The sequence below is a fragment of the Tribolium castaneum genome, chromosome 3 (assembly GCF_031307605.1).
Source record: "Tribolium castaneum strain GA2 chromosome 3, icTriCast1.1, whole genome shotgun sequence".
Taxonomy (NCBI): Eukaryota; Metazoa; Arthropoda; class Insecta; order Coleoptera; family Tenebrionidae; genus Tribolium; species Tribolium castaneum.
The window spans coordinates 18218568-18232823 of record NC_087396.1 but is presented as its reverse complement, the minus strand read 5'-3'; the positions used below and the strand labels follow the sequence as shown (position 1 = coordinate 18232823).

General features: G+C 34.0%; 2 protein-coding genes across 7 annotated transcripts in view; one reads left to right on the top strand and one right to left on the bottom strand.

Annotated features, from left to right (window-relative positions):
• pnt (pointed) overlaps positions 1-14256 on the bottom strand; it is an 88756-nt gene that overhangs the window by 71854 nt on the left and 2646 nt on the right. For all 3 annotated transcript variants that reach the window (XM_064355789.1, XM_064355790.1, XM_064355791.1), the window contains exons 2-3: positions 11175-11297; positions 544-688 (exon numbers count right to left, since the gene is read on the bottom strand). In XM_064355789.1, the coding sequence (XP_064211859.1) occupies positions 544-688; positions 11175-11297 (268 nt within the window). The remainder of the gene's footprint in view (positions 1-543; positions 689-11174; positions 11298-14256) is intronic.
• On the top strand, positions 2811-4292 carry LOC107398179 (uncharacterized). 4 transcript variants are annotated; one of them, XR_001575109.2, is made up of 3 exons: positions 2811-3385; positions 3438-3522; positions 3577-4292. XR_001575109.2 is itself a non-coding variant. In XM_064355721.1 (3 exons), exons 1-3 carry the CDS (start codon positions 3121-3123, stop codon positions 4231-4233), a joined length of 1014 nt encoding a protein of 337 aa, XP_064211791.1. In that variant the 5' UTR covers positions 2811-3120; the 3' UTR covers positions 4234-4292. The 4 variants fall into 4 exon arrangements, 2 of the variants coding, with proteins under 2 accessions (XP_064211791.1, XP_064211790.1); XR_010333514.1 differs by having other exon boundaries at positions 2811-3522; positions 3577-3678; positions 3731-4292; XM_064355721.1 differs by having other exon boundaries at positions 3431-3522.

Here is a 14256-nt window from a genome sequence, read left to right as displayed (position 1 = left end):
GAGAAAAACTCGTATTTTCAAGCTCCGATTACAATAATTCACATCGAAAAGTTAATAAAGGTAAATTAAAAAGTAAAAAAGCAATAATTGCGGATGCGTCGGTGTGTCAACTCCATTCGAGAGGCATTCCCAGAACCTCGACCTGTCCAAAGCCGGAAGTGCTTGGACCTGATACAGATTCGCTGGCTTAATTACCAAAAAGTAGTTAACTCGATCCTTTACAACTAAGCCGGCAGCAGGATACGAAACAGGTTTCGATATCCTGCACCGACCCCCACATTTATTGCAATGCCCATCTATGTCTTTATTAACGCCTGGAATCTCGCACAACCGGAATTTTTATCATTGTTATTTGCATTTGAATCATCAACGTCTGGCACTTATGTAACCACAAATGCTAAATAGTATAAACGGCAACATCCTCATTAATGCGAAATGCGTAAGCCCCGCCACTGACACTAATTAGACTGCATCATGTGGGAGGGAGATGGTGATATAGTCAATGGCCTAATTAATATTAATCTCTTCGATCTTCTCACTTACCGAGCGAGGCCTCAGGGTCCGACAGGTCGCTGATGGAGGGGACCTTCTGGATGGAGCACATCGACTGGGGCGTTTGGGCGTCATCGTTGTCGTCCACCAGCTCCGTCTTCATCGTCGCCAAAGCGGCCAAATCGACATCGTCGCTCTGAAACCACCCCAAAGCGTGTTAAACTGGCTGCCTATACGCGCCCAATTGGTTGCATAACCGTCACAGTGGCCGCATCAATGACAATTAGCCGAAGAAAGTAAATAAACAGAGTTTTATGAATGAACGGGTAGGAGTAGAACACGCGGCCTTGCTTTGCTAGACATGAATGAATGGACGTGTAACAAGTCGTTGCGTAACGTCGATCATTTCAGCTCCTGTTTGCTGATAAGCTGCGATTTCCACATTGATGTTAACGGGAGATTTATGGCCGTGTTCCACCCTCCCCTAACCCAGATTCGGCGGATGATTAGTCAAGATGTTGGTGGAATTGGGTTTAGAGCTCGCAAAGACCGTCATGATCTGGTCGTTTCGATTGTGTGATTTTTGCCAGATGTGCTCTTGTTGGAGTTAACGGCTGCAGAGGCTAAACATGGCCATTGCGATTGCTGGCTCAAGTTCAGCCAAGGCTATTTCTAGACGGTGCACCGTTATTATGATAGCGTTGTGCACGGGCGAGCTCAATGTTCAGGTGACAAAGGATTTACTACGGGAAGGGGGCATAAACTGCTCTAATGATACACCAACCCACAATCAATTCTTCGCGAGATGGATTTCGAAGAAACCGAACGCTATTTCTGAACAAAGAACGTGACCTCTCTAATCATTTTGGTTTCCGAGAAACGCGAAATGGGAGCGGGATTTATTTAAAAGCCTACTTCAAGTCTACTTATTTCAAAAAGATACGCTCAAAAGTCATTAGCTGCAAACTGATGTTCTTTTATCCAAAGTATTATTTAATTTTTAAACACTAAAGGTCTCGCAAAAAACAGAAACGAAACCAATTTTACGATAATTCGTCATATCCAGATGTTAGGAAAACCGGCAAATGTGTGGGGGATGACTAGGAAGTTAATTGTATTGAACACACTGATCTAAATTAGTGTAACAGTGTAATGTTCTAGGTACTATATAAAAAGCTCAGAGTTAATTTGACCCTTCTAGGCCTTTTTATAATTATTTTAATTTTAAACTACTATTTTGTCAATGAAAAAGATTTAATAATCAAGACTCTTTAAAGCACAAACGAGCAATAGCGAGTGAGTCCCTTTAACAGTTGAGACTATTAATCGCCCATTAACAAATGAATTAAGTATAAAATTATTTCGTTAATTGCAAACTTTTTTAGTCTGGCGACAAAACTCAAAAATTAATCCCAAATTAAAACCAATTTAATTTTTTTCATAACACTGATAGAAATATAAAACCTTATCTTTATTCCTGAATACTTTTTTAAAGACCACGTTTAATTTTAAAATTAAAGCTGGATTTTGCCAAAAAAAGAAAATTAAAGTTAGACACGAACTTAAAAGTTTAAGAAAAATCCAAATCACAAGAAATATGTAACCTAAAAAAGAATGTCTAAATGACGTCCATAAACACTTACATCTTTTTTTAGTAAAATCATTCATTTGTATTAGATTAATTAACAAAGGAAAACGTTTTTTATTATCTATATTTTTATATTCACTAATTTATGCACAATACTCATTATGCAGCCGTCGTAAGCCGATCGTGATGGTATCCAAAGATTTAAAGTAGTGAAGTCAAGAAACGTTCTTCTTCTTGTCTTGACAGTGTCGAGAACCAAAACAAGTGAAGATTTCCTGCCATGATGAAGCAATATTTAAAAACAATGACATGTGTTTTTCAGTGCTTTCCAGTAAAAAGCTAATGCAGACTACAAATATTTGAATAAATATGAAAACCCAAAAATTATGTTGTTAACATATTAAAGATTTTCCTAAAATCACAAAAACTAAAAAAAATCGTAAACTCGCTAGATGTCCAAGAAAGAGCAGAGAAAATAATATGTAACTACATTTTTCATTTCCGCTCTAATCGTATGGACTGTTTATAAAAAAGTGTAGGATCACAGGTGGTTCTGCAATTTGAATTTGCTGCATTTAATTATTTTATTTCTATGAAATTTCTGAAAAGTACCAAGTTAAGTAAAACTTTATATATTTATTTTACACTTTCAGAAGACATCTTCATTTAATCTTCAGTTTAAGTTTCTTTCCCGTTTCAATGATTTTTATTTCTAAAATACCGTTTAAACATTTAAAATAGTAATTTTTGTATTAAGTGCGCGAAATGAGTGTTTTTTTAATGGCGCCTGAGAATGTTATTTTAGTCGAGACCGCCAGGTCGAGACCTAAAAGACATTCGAAGGCGCCATTAAAACATGAATTTCGCCACGAAATACAAACAACGTTTTTTCTACAGCCTCCAGATGAAGAAAAAAGTAACAGAAATTAGTTGGAACAAAATGGTCTGATAAATCGAGTTGCTTGCATGGTTACGATGATAAATAAAAGTGATAGATGCGAAAAATTTGTCACAATAGGTATTTTTGTTGAAGAAGTGTGATGGATTTTAGCAGCGAAAACGAAATAGATGCAATTGCAAGCGCGGCAGTGTCGAATCTTTTGCCTGCTAAATCAAGACCGCAGTACGAAAAAACGTATCTTCAGTTTCGGCAGTGGTGTTCTATGAAAAAGATTGATCAAGTAACGGAAAATGTTTTGTTGGCGTATTTGGAAGAAAAGTCTACCACCTTAAAGCCACCAACACTCTGGGCCCTTTATGCGATGTTGAAAGCCACCTTAAACGTTAAAGAGAATATCGATACACGTAAGTTTCCGAAGTTAGTGCCCTACCTGAAAAGCAAAAGCGTAGGTTACAGAAGCAAGAAGTCGCAAATTTTAGACAAAGAAGACATTAGCAAGTTTATTAATGAAGCAGATGACAAGATATATTTACTGATGAAGGTAAACTTATCATATTAGTGTAATACAAATCAAAACAACTCGTTTTATTTATAGACTGTGCTAATTTTGGGTATATCGGGAGCCCTTCGACGTGAAGAATTAGTTAAAATGAAGCTAACTGACATAGAAGATAAACAGTCTGTCTTAATTGTGAAGGTGCCTGATACAAAAACCCACTGCGAACGAATATTTACTGTTTCAAATTTAGAAAATATAGAAATTGTCAGAAAATATAGAGCTTTGCGGCCTCCACGGGCGACTAGTGACCGTTTATTTTTAAAGTATACCAACGGAAAATGTGTGAATCAAAATGTTGGAATTAACAAAATCGGAGAGATACCAAGTTTGATTGCAAAGTGGCTTAACAAAGACGAACCTAAAAAATATACTGGTCACTGCTTCAGAAGAAGCTCTGCCACTCTTTTGGCGAATGCTGGAGGTGATCTAATTTCAATTAAACGTCATGGGGGCTGGAGAAGCAGCACAGTGGCAGAAAGTTACATCGAGGACTCTTTGAATAATAAAATTGAAATTGCCAATAAAATTCAACCTTCTTCCTCCACAGAAGAAAACAAAATCACTCAACCTTCTACATCGGCTTCTTTTAATGGCGAAAATAACTTTCATTTACAAGCGTCTTCACTCAGGCCTCTGGGGATAAACGGGGGCACGTTTTCGTCATGCACATTTAATTTTCATATGTCAAAGTAAATATCTATTATTATTGTTTTGTAATATTGTTCTGTATAATTATAAAACCTTTAAAACTACCTCTCATTATCGATCCGTCTCTTCATTTCGGTTGCTGTTGATGTCTTTTCGTGTTACTAAAATTGTAACAGAAATAAGTTGGAACAAAATGATCTGAAAAATCGAGTTGCCTGCACAGTTAAAAAATATTATTTTTTCACTGTGAAACCGTGAAAAAATAATATTTTTTCACAGTGAAAAAACGTCAAACTTCGCGCATAGGTAACCATGCATAAATGTCACGATTTTTTGACGGCTGTAGAAAAAATGTTTTAACGTCTCTTACCAATAAAATAAAATGCAGTAGTACCTTGTAATATTATAAGCTGCATCTTTTAAAAACTAAAAAGTTGGTACAATTTAGTGCTAAAAACCACCTTAGTGATGGTAACAGACCTTTTACTCTAAAATAACAAAAATACGTTTAGATGCAATTAGAATTATTTACTAACTAATAACACTAGGTTTTCTTTATAAAAATTAACTATTAATTCTGAAGAGAATCCACTTAAAGTATTCACCCACGAGAAAGCAATTAATTTTTATCATTTTTATCGCTATCAAGTCTATTTTCATCTTTTAGATGATTGAAGCAAAGTTCTTGATTGTGATGGAAATGAGATTTTAACCAAAATAAGGTTGGCTATTGTGTAAAATCTCCACACATTATTATCAAGTCTTTAACTTTCTTATTATAAATTATGTATTTTTATAGCACATTTTTCAGCTAAAAAATTATTTTAATGTAATAAAAAACACAATTTGATTAAAAAGTTAGTGTAACAACTAGTGTAACAACTAGAAATAAAGACTTCTTTGAACTCATTACCAAAAAGTACCTACTTGTACAAGTACCGTGTAAATCATCCCGTATAATGAACGGTCATAATCATAAAGTCGTTGCAAGCGCTGTTAGAGCACAAATACGAAAGTAATTCGATTTAAATTATTATGACACTTTGTATTATTCTGATTAACACAATTTAACGGCTGGTAATTGCAGTTGTTTCGAATTAAGTTGCTTGTTTTGATAACAATCAGCCAAGCACCCATTTTCCCAACGGTTTGAACCCCCGAGGTACCTTTACACCTCAATCATCATATCGCATTACTCCCGAAATGGAATTTATGAAGTGATTATAAAACAATCTACGTCCCATATGCCAAGCGGTGACTGTTGACTCCTGGTAAAGCAATAAGTTGTCTGTTGCTGTTCGTTGCGCCATCATCTGAATACAAAAACACAACGATTTATTCATAAAACTCGCTACAGGCCGTGCATAAACTCGTGGGCACTACGAGGCGTATCCGTGGGCAATTCCCTTCTTTCTCTTACATTTCTAAACTTTGTCTCCGCTAAATCTGGGTAAAACTCTGTTCAATTAACCAGTCGATAATCGCGTACCCAGACACGAAGAAAGAGCTACTGTTGACAGAGATAAACACAAGACAGATGCATTCTTCATGTAACAACAGTCATCGGCCTTTCTGGTGCGGGAGGGGACAGAGTCGGCGATGGAAAAGGTGCGCTCATTTCGTCGTTCAAGACCAGGAGCCCTTGTCGGTTTTCGACCAAGGGATGAGTCACATGGGCGCAAGAAGGGTGTGGCGGGGTAAGGTTGGGCAGCAGGGTGAGGGCGGGATCTGGGCTAAGGCGACATGGGTTTACCTCTACACACAAAACTGGAAGCCGGCTACAGAACGTTTAATTTGTCTAAAGAACGATTCTTCCATTGTGACATGTAAATGATGTAACTTCATTCAAGCGAGGTGTTGGGGGGATTTGGTGCGCGATGAATGAACGTAGTAATGAGAAAAGGCGAGCGTCTCTCTTTCATTGAAAAATTAACAAAAATCTGAAATCTTCTTTTGCCAAACATTGTGGCACAACTTTATAGAACACGTAAAATTTTACGATATAGCTACAGCGTGGTTGAAAAGTTCGGCCTAATTTTCGCATGATGATGAAAGAAGTATACAGTATCAGAATTTTGTTTCAAGCAACTTTTTTTATTTTCAGCAACCATTATTCATTTGTTACTCTTTTCGTTCCCATGTTGTCGGATTTCATTTATTATTATCATTTATGTATTTATTATTTTATTATTATTTATTATTTTATTAATATAGTGTTTTTTTTGAGTAGGTATCTGTTTAATTTTGCAAGGTCTGTCATTTTCGCTGACTAAATTCAAAAAATATAGGCAATCTAAAAAGCTGAAAACTTAGTTTGAAGAACATTTTGTCATAAGAACTTTTAACTCAGGTGATTGTCTGCAATCGGTATACCCAAAAAACGGACGGCGGTTATGAATTACCTGTATTTTTTCCCAAAAATATTTTTTTGGTATGGATACAGTTAAATATTTTCAGGACGGTTTAACAGAAAACCTTAAAAATTGGGAAACAGTTAAAAGTGTTTAAATTCTATCATCTGAGAACTTTTTCAAATTTTATCGTCATTTATTTTGAAAATACAAGGCTAAATTCAATTTTTTTAATGGCACGAAGAGCCAAATTTAATAATTTTTAACAGAGCATTTTTTCTGAATTCAGTGATGTAACATAATACCCACCACCCACCATTACTTTTTTAAAATGTAAAAAAAAAATTCAAAAATTTTCTGGAATAGTAAAACTAAGTTAGCTTTGAAAATACTGTTATTAGCGATATCTGTCACTTCTATATTAGTCAAAAATTAAACTTGGGTGCAACAATTACTTTAATAATAGCACATTTAAGTAAAATTGAGCGCAAAAATTCTCATGTTGATTGATCATGGAGAAAGAAAGCCCAGAAGTTAGTGGAACATCTTTTGAAGCATAAAAATCAAGTATTTCGTGTTTAAATTCTTTAATTAAAACGTGGTCTTTTCAGTTAAAAGTGTTACTTTAACAATTATTTTTAACTTTTACTTATTTTTTGGTCAATGTTTAAACAGCAAAGAGCTAACGATAAATAAAAACAACATTTCCAAAGCTAACAAAATTTTTCATTTTTCAAGTTTCGATTAAATTAAGGTATGCACATGTTATACCATAGAACTCAGAATAAAATACTGTTCTCAAAAATTTAAAATTTGACCCTTGTTGCTATTTAAAAAAAATCAAGTTAGCCTTGTATCGGAAGAACAAATGGAGATAGAAATTTAATAAACATCTGAAACGGTACAATTTATATACTCTTAAGCATATACCAAATTTCAATAAGTTTTGATGAATAGTTTTTACAATATTTAACTGTATCCATACTTTTTAGCGACCCTGTATGTAATCCTAGATTATAAACACTATTTTAAAACACGTTTTGTTTCAACAAAAAAATTTTGCATAACGTTCCTGCGAAAATGCTTTAAGTTCTCGCTAATGCTCGTTGCATACCCGACAGCCCTCGAACTTTAAACTTGTGTTTTCGCACTTGTATTAATAACTATAAAACATTTGTTGCATATATGTATGTACCTATATGTTATAGAAAGTTATAAAAGTACAAATAGCAAAAACGTGTATCAAGTCAGCAAGTATTTAATTATATTTAATTGGTAATTAAATGTAGACATCTACATCATTAACATGTGATAGGTGTGTAAAAGCTAATAATAATTTTCGGTTCGTCTACTGAGCACAACCACAAGGAATTGGAACCTGACATTGGCCTAGCTTTATTTTCGCAATTTCCAATTTCATCACATTCCTCTCCTTTCCTATTTATTTATGAATAGATTGGTGTTAGGATACGCGTCCAACCTAATCAATTTATAATAATAATTATTATTATAAATTTAATTACTTCCATATCGGATCTCGGCAAAAAGCACCAATACTAGGTACTCAGCACTTAATGATTAGACGGTGATTTCGCATTTTCTCCAATTGATTTCACAGCGTACAAGGTTTCGAAAGTCACATTTTCGCCGACTGTTTTTTTAACTACCAAAATAGTTACACAACTGGTGGATATAGTCATAGTCGTGTCATCTCATTTAACCGTTTCGGTTTGGTAACGTCACTCTTGTAATCCCCATAAAAAATCTTCAATATCAAAAGCATGTCCTCAACGGAAGCGATGCTATCACGCACCGGATGTCTATGAGTCCCTAAATAATTATAACGAAACACAAATTCAGGTGTCACCTCGAAATAAAAGATCACTCGGGTGAAGAGTGAAGAAAAAAAGACGTTGTCTTTTCAGGTTTTTCTCTTTTTCAGTCATTAGAATTCCTGCCGCGGGTTCTCTACTGTTTCACGTGCTTGCCGCTTCCGGATTGGGATCGGAGGATAATGCCTCCAATATTTCCATGTTGACACCTTAATGAAGACCTTAGTTTCCGGCTCTTCCGAAATCAAAGACTCAGAGGTTATTTTTAATGTTGTAAATGGTGCCTTAACAACTGTGGTTGTGTCCAAAGATTTTTTTGACTTCTCCAATTATCAAAAAGTGGCGGATTAATTGATTAATTATTAATAGTATTTACAAAAATTTTGGGATTAACAATTTTTATCTCTATCGTCAGCTGATTAGATCGAGAGATAACAATAAATATAATGTTAATGTCACAAAGATTAACAAACAATGCTAAAAGAGAAGCGTTTTCAACCAATCGCGATCCAAGTTCTAATTAGGTATTAGCTGTTTCAAAACTATAAAAACGTCAACGTCGCATTTTCTCTCAAAATTAGCTGTTATAAATTATTCATGCACTTCCAAAAAATAATAACTAATGAGTAATGAGAGATCTAATCATTAATAACTATTTTACAATTTTATCAATCTTATTTAAAAAAAAAATAATAATTCGGTAAAATGCGACGTTGGCGTTTTTATAGTTTTGAAACAGCTAATATGTGTACTAAAATTTTTAACTTTGAAGTGTGACCACTAATAAAGAGTGTTTTCTCCAAAACTTTTGAATTGTTGAGTTAGTCCTTTAGTTTCTTCACTTGGTGAAATCAATGCAAGTTTTCTGTGGGTTAAGTTTCTAATAAAAAAGATGTCTTTATTTATTGCGTACAATAACAATAGGTACGATTACGTTGCAAAAACCAAACAGCAAGATATCGAATTATTGATAACAATACACTGTCAACAAAATTCAACTTGTACCTCAATAAAACTGTAAACAGTAAGAATACTAGTTCTATCACGTTTATAAATTAAAAAATGGCAAATTACATATTGCAAGCACCTTTGGACTAATAGTGATAAGATTAAAATGTATAAAACGATCTTAATCAGGCATTAACCCATTTCCACTGCATTTTAGCTGTCACGAATGTTTGCAGTACATTTCCAATTTATACATCGTACCCAAAACAAATTTACTAATTTTTTAGGTATTTTATTTGCATTTGGCAATCGCCCAAGAAAAACAAACATTACGAACCGCGACGTGCCTCATTTATCTTATTACGCTCAAAGAATTTCACTACGTGTTGTAAATAGCATTTTTCTTTGATGATTATTAAAGAAAAAATCAAAGTTCAAAGAATAACAATTAAAAAATGTGGAATGTTTGCTTGTTTGAAAGAAAGAGCCTTTGATCAAATATTGGTCCCATACTATTGGAATTACCGCTTTTTAAACAGACGACAAACAAAAAGACCTTTTGGTAAACAGATAAATCGATTATTCGGAAACGATTTTATATCACTTTATGTAAAGATAGGCAAGTCTAGAAGTATCCACATTTGTTTAAACAAAAAAGTCGCGTTGTCATGGTCGAATTTGTTTAATTTCTAACGCCGCCTCTGTGCTAGTTCTACAAATGTTGAGTAAAACTGGAAAATCCCCCAAAATCAGTTTCCAGCAAAGCTTTGTTTCACTTCAGTTGGCACCCCATCGGCGATAATTAAGGCCAATCACGGCGCGCACTCGACCGTTTTAATTTGGCACCGGAAGATGGAGACACTCTCTCTTTCCAACAACCGGCCCTTAGACTTAATGCAGGAAGTGCGCTTATTTCAAACAGTGGGTGTGATATCAACCTGTCCCCCAGCGGGGCTTCCATGTGAGAAACAAATGGAAACAAAAAATAATAAACGAAAGCTCTCTGAAGGGATTCATTCATTAAAGAACGAGTTATTTTTACAGCGACGACATGAGCCATGTCCAGAAACACTAAACACTAGTTACAACTATTTAAAAATCAATTTAATTACATAATAATAATAACTAATTCTTTTTGGTAAAGTACAACAATTTTTAAATAAAAATTTAAATGGCTGAACAAATTCACTTAAATATGTTTTCAACAAAAGTAAACAATAAGATTAGATCAGTGTCAAGGTATAACACTAGAAATAATAGTTCGATAAAAATCGAACTGTAAATAAAATAACAATTTTAGGCTAGTGGCACTCAGTAGCAAAATAAATGTGGATTGTTTCCTATATTTTTGCGGCAAATTGTCACTCATTGTTATTCGATACGAAATACGTATATTTAATGGATTTGATACCTAATCGATCTAACAAAAGATATAAATTTAAATAAATAAAACATTATTATTAACAGAATAATTGGGAGAAAAATGCAGTCTCTTAGACCTCCTTCAAAGTTGTATAGTGTTTTTTAGAATGTACAGATTTAGTTTAAAAATAAATTTTAGTAACACTTTGCCATTTTCTCAGCATTAATTTGCGTTCAGATCAAACGCACTAGATGTGTGATTTGACATAAAAAGAAATTGGCTCTCGTACAAATTTAACTTCACAAATGTTTTTCGGTTTATTTTCGAAAATTAAACAAATCACCAGCTGCTAATACATCAGAGGAAGATTGTGTATTAATTTCGTAAAATTTACATGTTTGAATGTAGGTACAACTGCTAGAAGACACGACACAAGCTTGAAACCGCAACTAAAAGTCTAGGTAAAAATAAATTTCTAGTGTTCGAACTCACCTTAGTCGAGACTTGCTGTTTAAAGGTGACCCTCCTCTTGTTCTGCCCTTTGGTCGGGACACTCACTTCGTAAAAATCCTCATTCTCGACATCGTAGTCGAAGGAACTGTAGTCCATGTCCATCTGCAACAACATCGCCATCAGTTTGTGTAACTGTAACTTGATCCAATGCAACAGGTGGCACACAGGCCTCAATCATCCCTCAGATTCCCACACCCTTACAGCTTTTAGCGAGTTTCAAGGTAAAGCAACCCCTAATTGCCAAACGAGACACGTCGGCCGAGACTGCTGGCGTCAAGAAACCTCATTGCAATTCAAATCGATGCAGCTTCAACCTTGCAAGGTGCATCGCTGGGGCTTGAGGGGCTCCAGCTATTTGTTTATTAACGGCTCGGGTATACCGAGAATTTCGAGATAAATCGACGGTTTTAAATAGAATGGGAATGTATCAAAGTCACTCTGTTTATTACCTCTCAGATATTGAGTAAGCCGCGAAAATTATCCGCGCTAAAACCAGGTGCAAAATTTCGTAATCTTGTGGCTCAGAATTTTGTTTAAAATACGAGGATCAATGTATGGTGGGTATGGTGGCATGGTGGGCCAGATGTGAAGTGTATGTAATAAGATCACATGGCCGGGTTGCTTGTTCTACAACCCTAGATCTCGGCTAAAAAAAGAAACGATGTGATGCGTCATTGTAACCTATAGACAAACCCTAAGACCACATGATCTTATCTTAAAGATTCTTGAATAATTTCAGATGAAACAATGATAAATCCAAAATTAAAACGCAATTCACGTGTTCCACAGTTTAAAAACGCCTAACTAATTAGACAAAAAAAAATTCGATAGTAAAAAATACAATGTGTTTTTAAATGATTCTCATCTAGTTAACTTTGAAATTGGTAGAATTATTTAAAAACACATTGTATCAATCTATTACCTCAGTATAGATTTTTTTGCTATTGTTCAGTAAATGTTAGTCGCTGATTTAAAAAGTGCAAACAGATTATTTCTATCAGCTCCAGTTTTTAAGACATAGGTAACTGAGGTTAACATTTCTTAAAAAAAAGACACAACGTTTAGTTATTTACTTATCTGTTGCCTCAATTTTTTTTGCTGTTGTTGAATGTCTGTTGAACGCTGATTTTAAAACTCTAAATAGATTTTTTCTATCAGCTTTAGTTTTCGAGGTATAGGTAAGTCATATTATCATTTGTTTAGAAAAATGCACATGTAGCTTTTTTATAGTCATTTAAATTTCTGTTGCTTCAGATTTTTTTGCTGTTGTTAAGTAACTACTGGATGCTGATTACAAAACTGCTAAAGAATTTTTCCAACCAGCTCTAGTTTTTGAGACATAGGTAACACATACTAGCACTTTCCGCACTTTGCATAAGCTATAAAATAGAAACTTGAGCTGATGACCAAATTTTGACGTCAGATTTGAAATCTTTACTCCAAAAATAAATAGTGCAATGTGTTTAAAAATGGTCGTTCATCAAGTCACCTATGAAATTTGAACGTAATGTGCCGCTTAGTTTAAATCGTGAATGCCATCAAAGTGACAGATCCATCAAAATAATGTAAAAAGGCTTCGAATCTATAAACCAGAGAATACACAACAACAAAAATCACGGAAAAATGCAAAGGAATAGTAAAAAATTAATTCAATGATTTGATAAAGATGACAGTACTGTAACTACAAGAATCATTTGGACAAAGCGGCCCATTGAATTTAAATTCCATAGTTGACTTGATGAACAAACTTTTTGAACACATTGTATCAACTTTGAGGCAACAGACAAAAAGTGAAATTTAGCAAAGCAGTGTACTAATTAAAAAAAAATGTTTTAATTGCCTCTTAATTAACAATTAATCAAGTAATAATGTTATATACCCTTATATTTGAATTTTCTAACATTTTTTCTGGTTAGGTAGTTAATTAAATTTACGTAAGTATAAGAACTCGTTCAATTTTGGAACACCTTGTGGAAGTGTAAAGAATCTGATTCCTATATTATTATTAGTAGCAACAAAGATCATAATCCTCAGTGCAGCAACACCATGACCACATGCAACATTACCACAAACCCAAGAATTTTAAAATTTTGACAGAAATAACGAGCGAAGAGAGTCTGAAACGTAGATGAGCGATTACTAGTCATAAATTTAACCCATATTTCTCCTCTTCCATCTTGTATTCAAAGTGGCTGACTAATGGACTCATCCTTTATGTGTTTTTGTGGGATTAAATTTTCTGAATTACTGAAACCTACACAAAATACTCCAAATAAACATTCTTAAATCTGTTGAAAGAATTTCTCATTTCTCCCTCAATTTATTCCGAGAACAGTTTCAGCGCCTGTCAGACGAGTATAAATTCTGCATTAATCTAGTCGAGGTGGAAAAATCGTGCTTTATGGAATCAACAAATTTGACATTATTCCGTTGTTAAAGTGTAACCGATATATCCGGGATAACATACACATCGAAGACTAAAAATACTAGAAATACAAATTTTGTCCGTGAATCAATTTTCTACGAATCGAACAACCACTGTTGAAAGTTGTAACAAATGAGTTTGATAAATATCTCAGAGATATAGTCCTACTATGAGCATTATCTTACTATTATTACACAGACGAAGCAACAAATAAGATAACACAACCTTGAAAACATTTTTTAGTGATTCAATTTCTACATAGAAAACAAATTAGAAATATTCAGACAAACATAAAATTATTATTGTTATTTAAGGTGGTGTCTGATAGTGTATACTTTTTTACACACTGCAGTAAAGACTTCTCTCTAAAAATCCAAAATATACTGAACTCCAATTGATAAATAGTTTACAAAAGTAATTAATACACGTGATGAGGCTAGATCTCAAATGAACGCTCCGTATATCAATCACCCCATAAAAATGAAGCAGTTAACAGTGAACATAAAATTTGTTAATAGAACATTAGATGTTTACAAGGGTACTGAAACAGTTGCGTTTTACTCGTTTGTTAACAACACCATTGTCACCCATAATTTGTTTTCTTCCTGTTTTGAAAAATCTTTAAAACTTTTTTAA

Bases quoted from the DNA above. Each gene is read 5' to 3' on its own strand.
- LOC107398179 (XM_064355720.1), top strand. From the start codon at position 3,121: ATGGATTTTAGCAGCGAAAACGAAATAGATGCAATTGCAAGCGCGGCA. The intron at 3,523-3,576 runs GTAAACTTATCA...TTTTATTTATAG, and splicing joins AGATATATTTACTGATGAAG to ACTGTGCTAATTTTGGGTAT.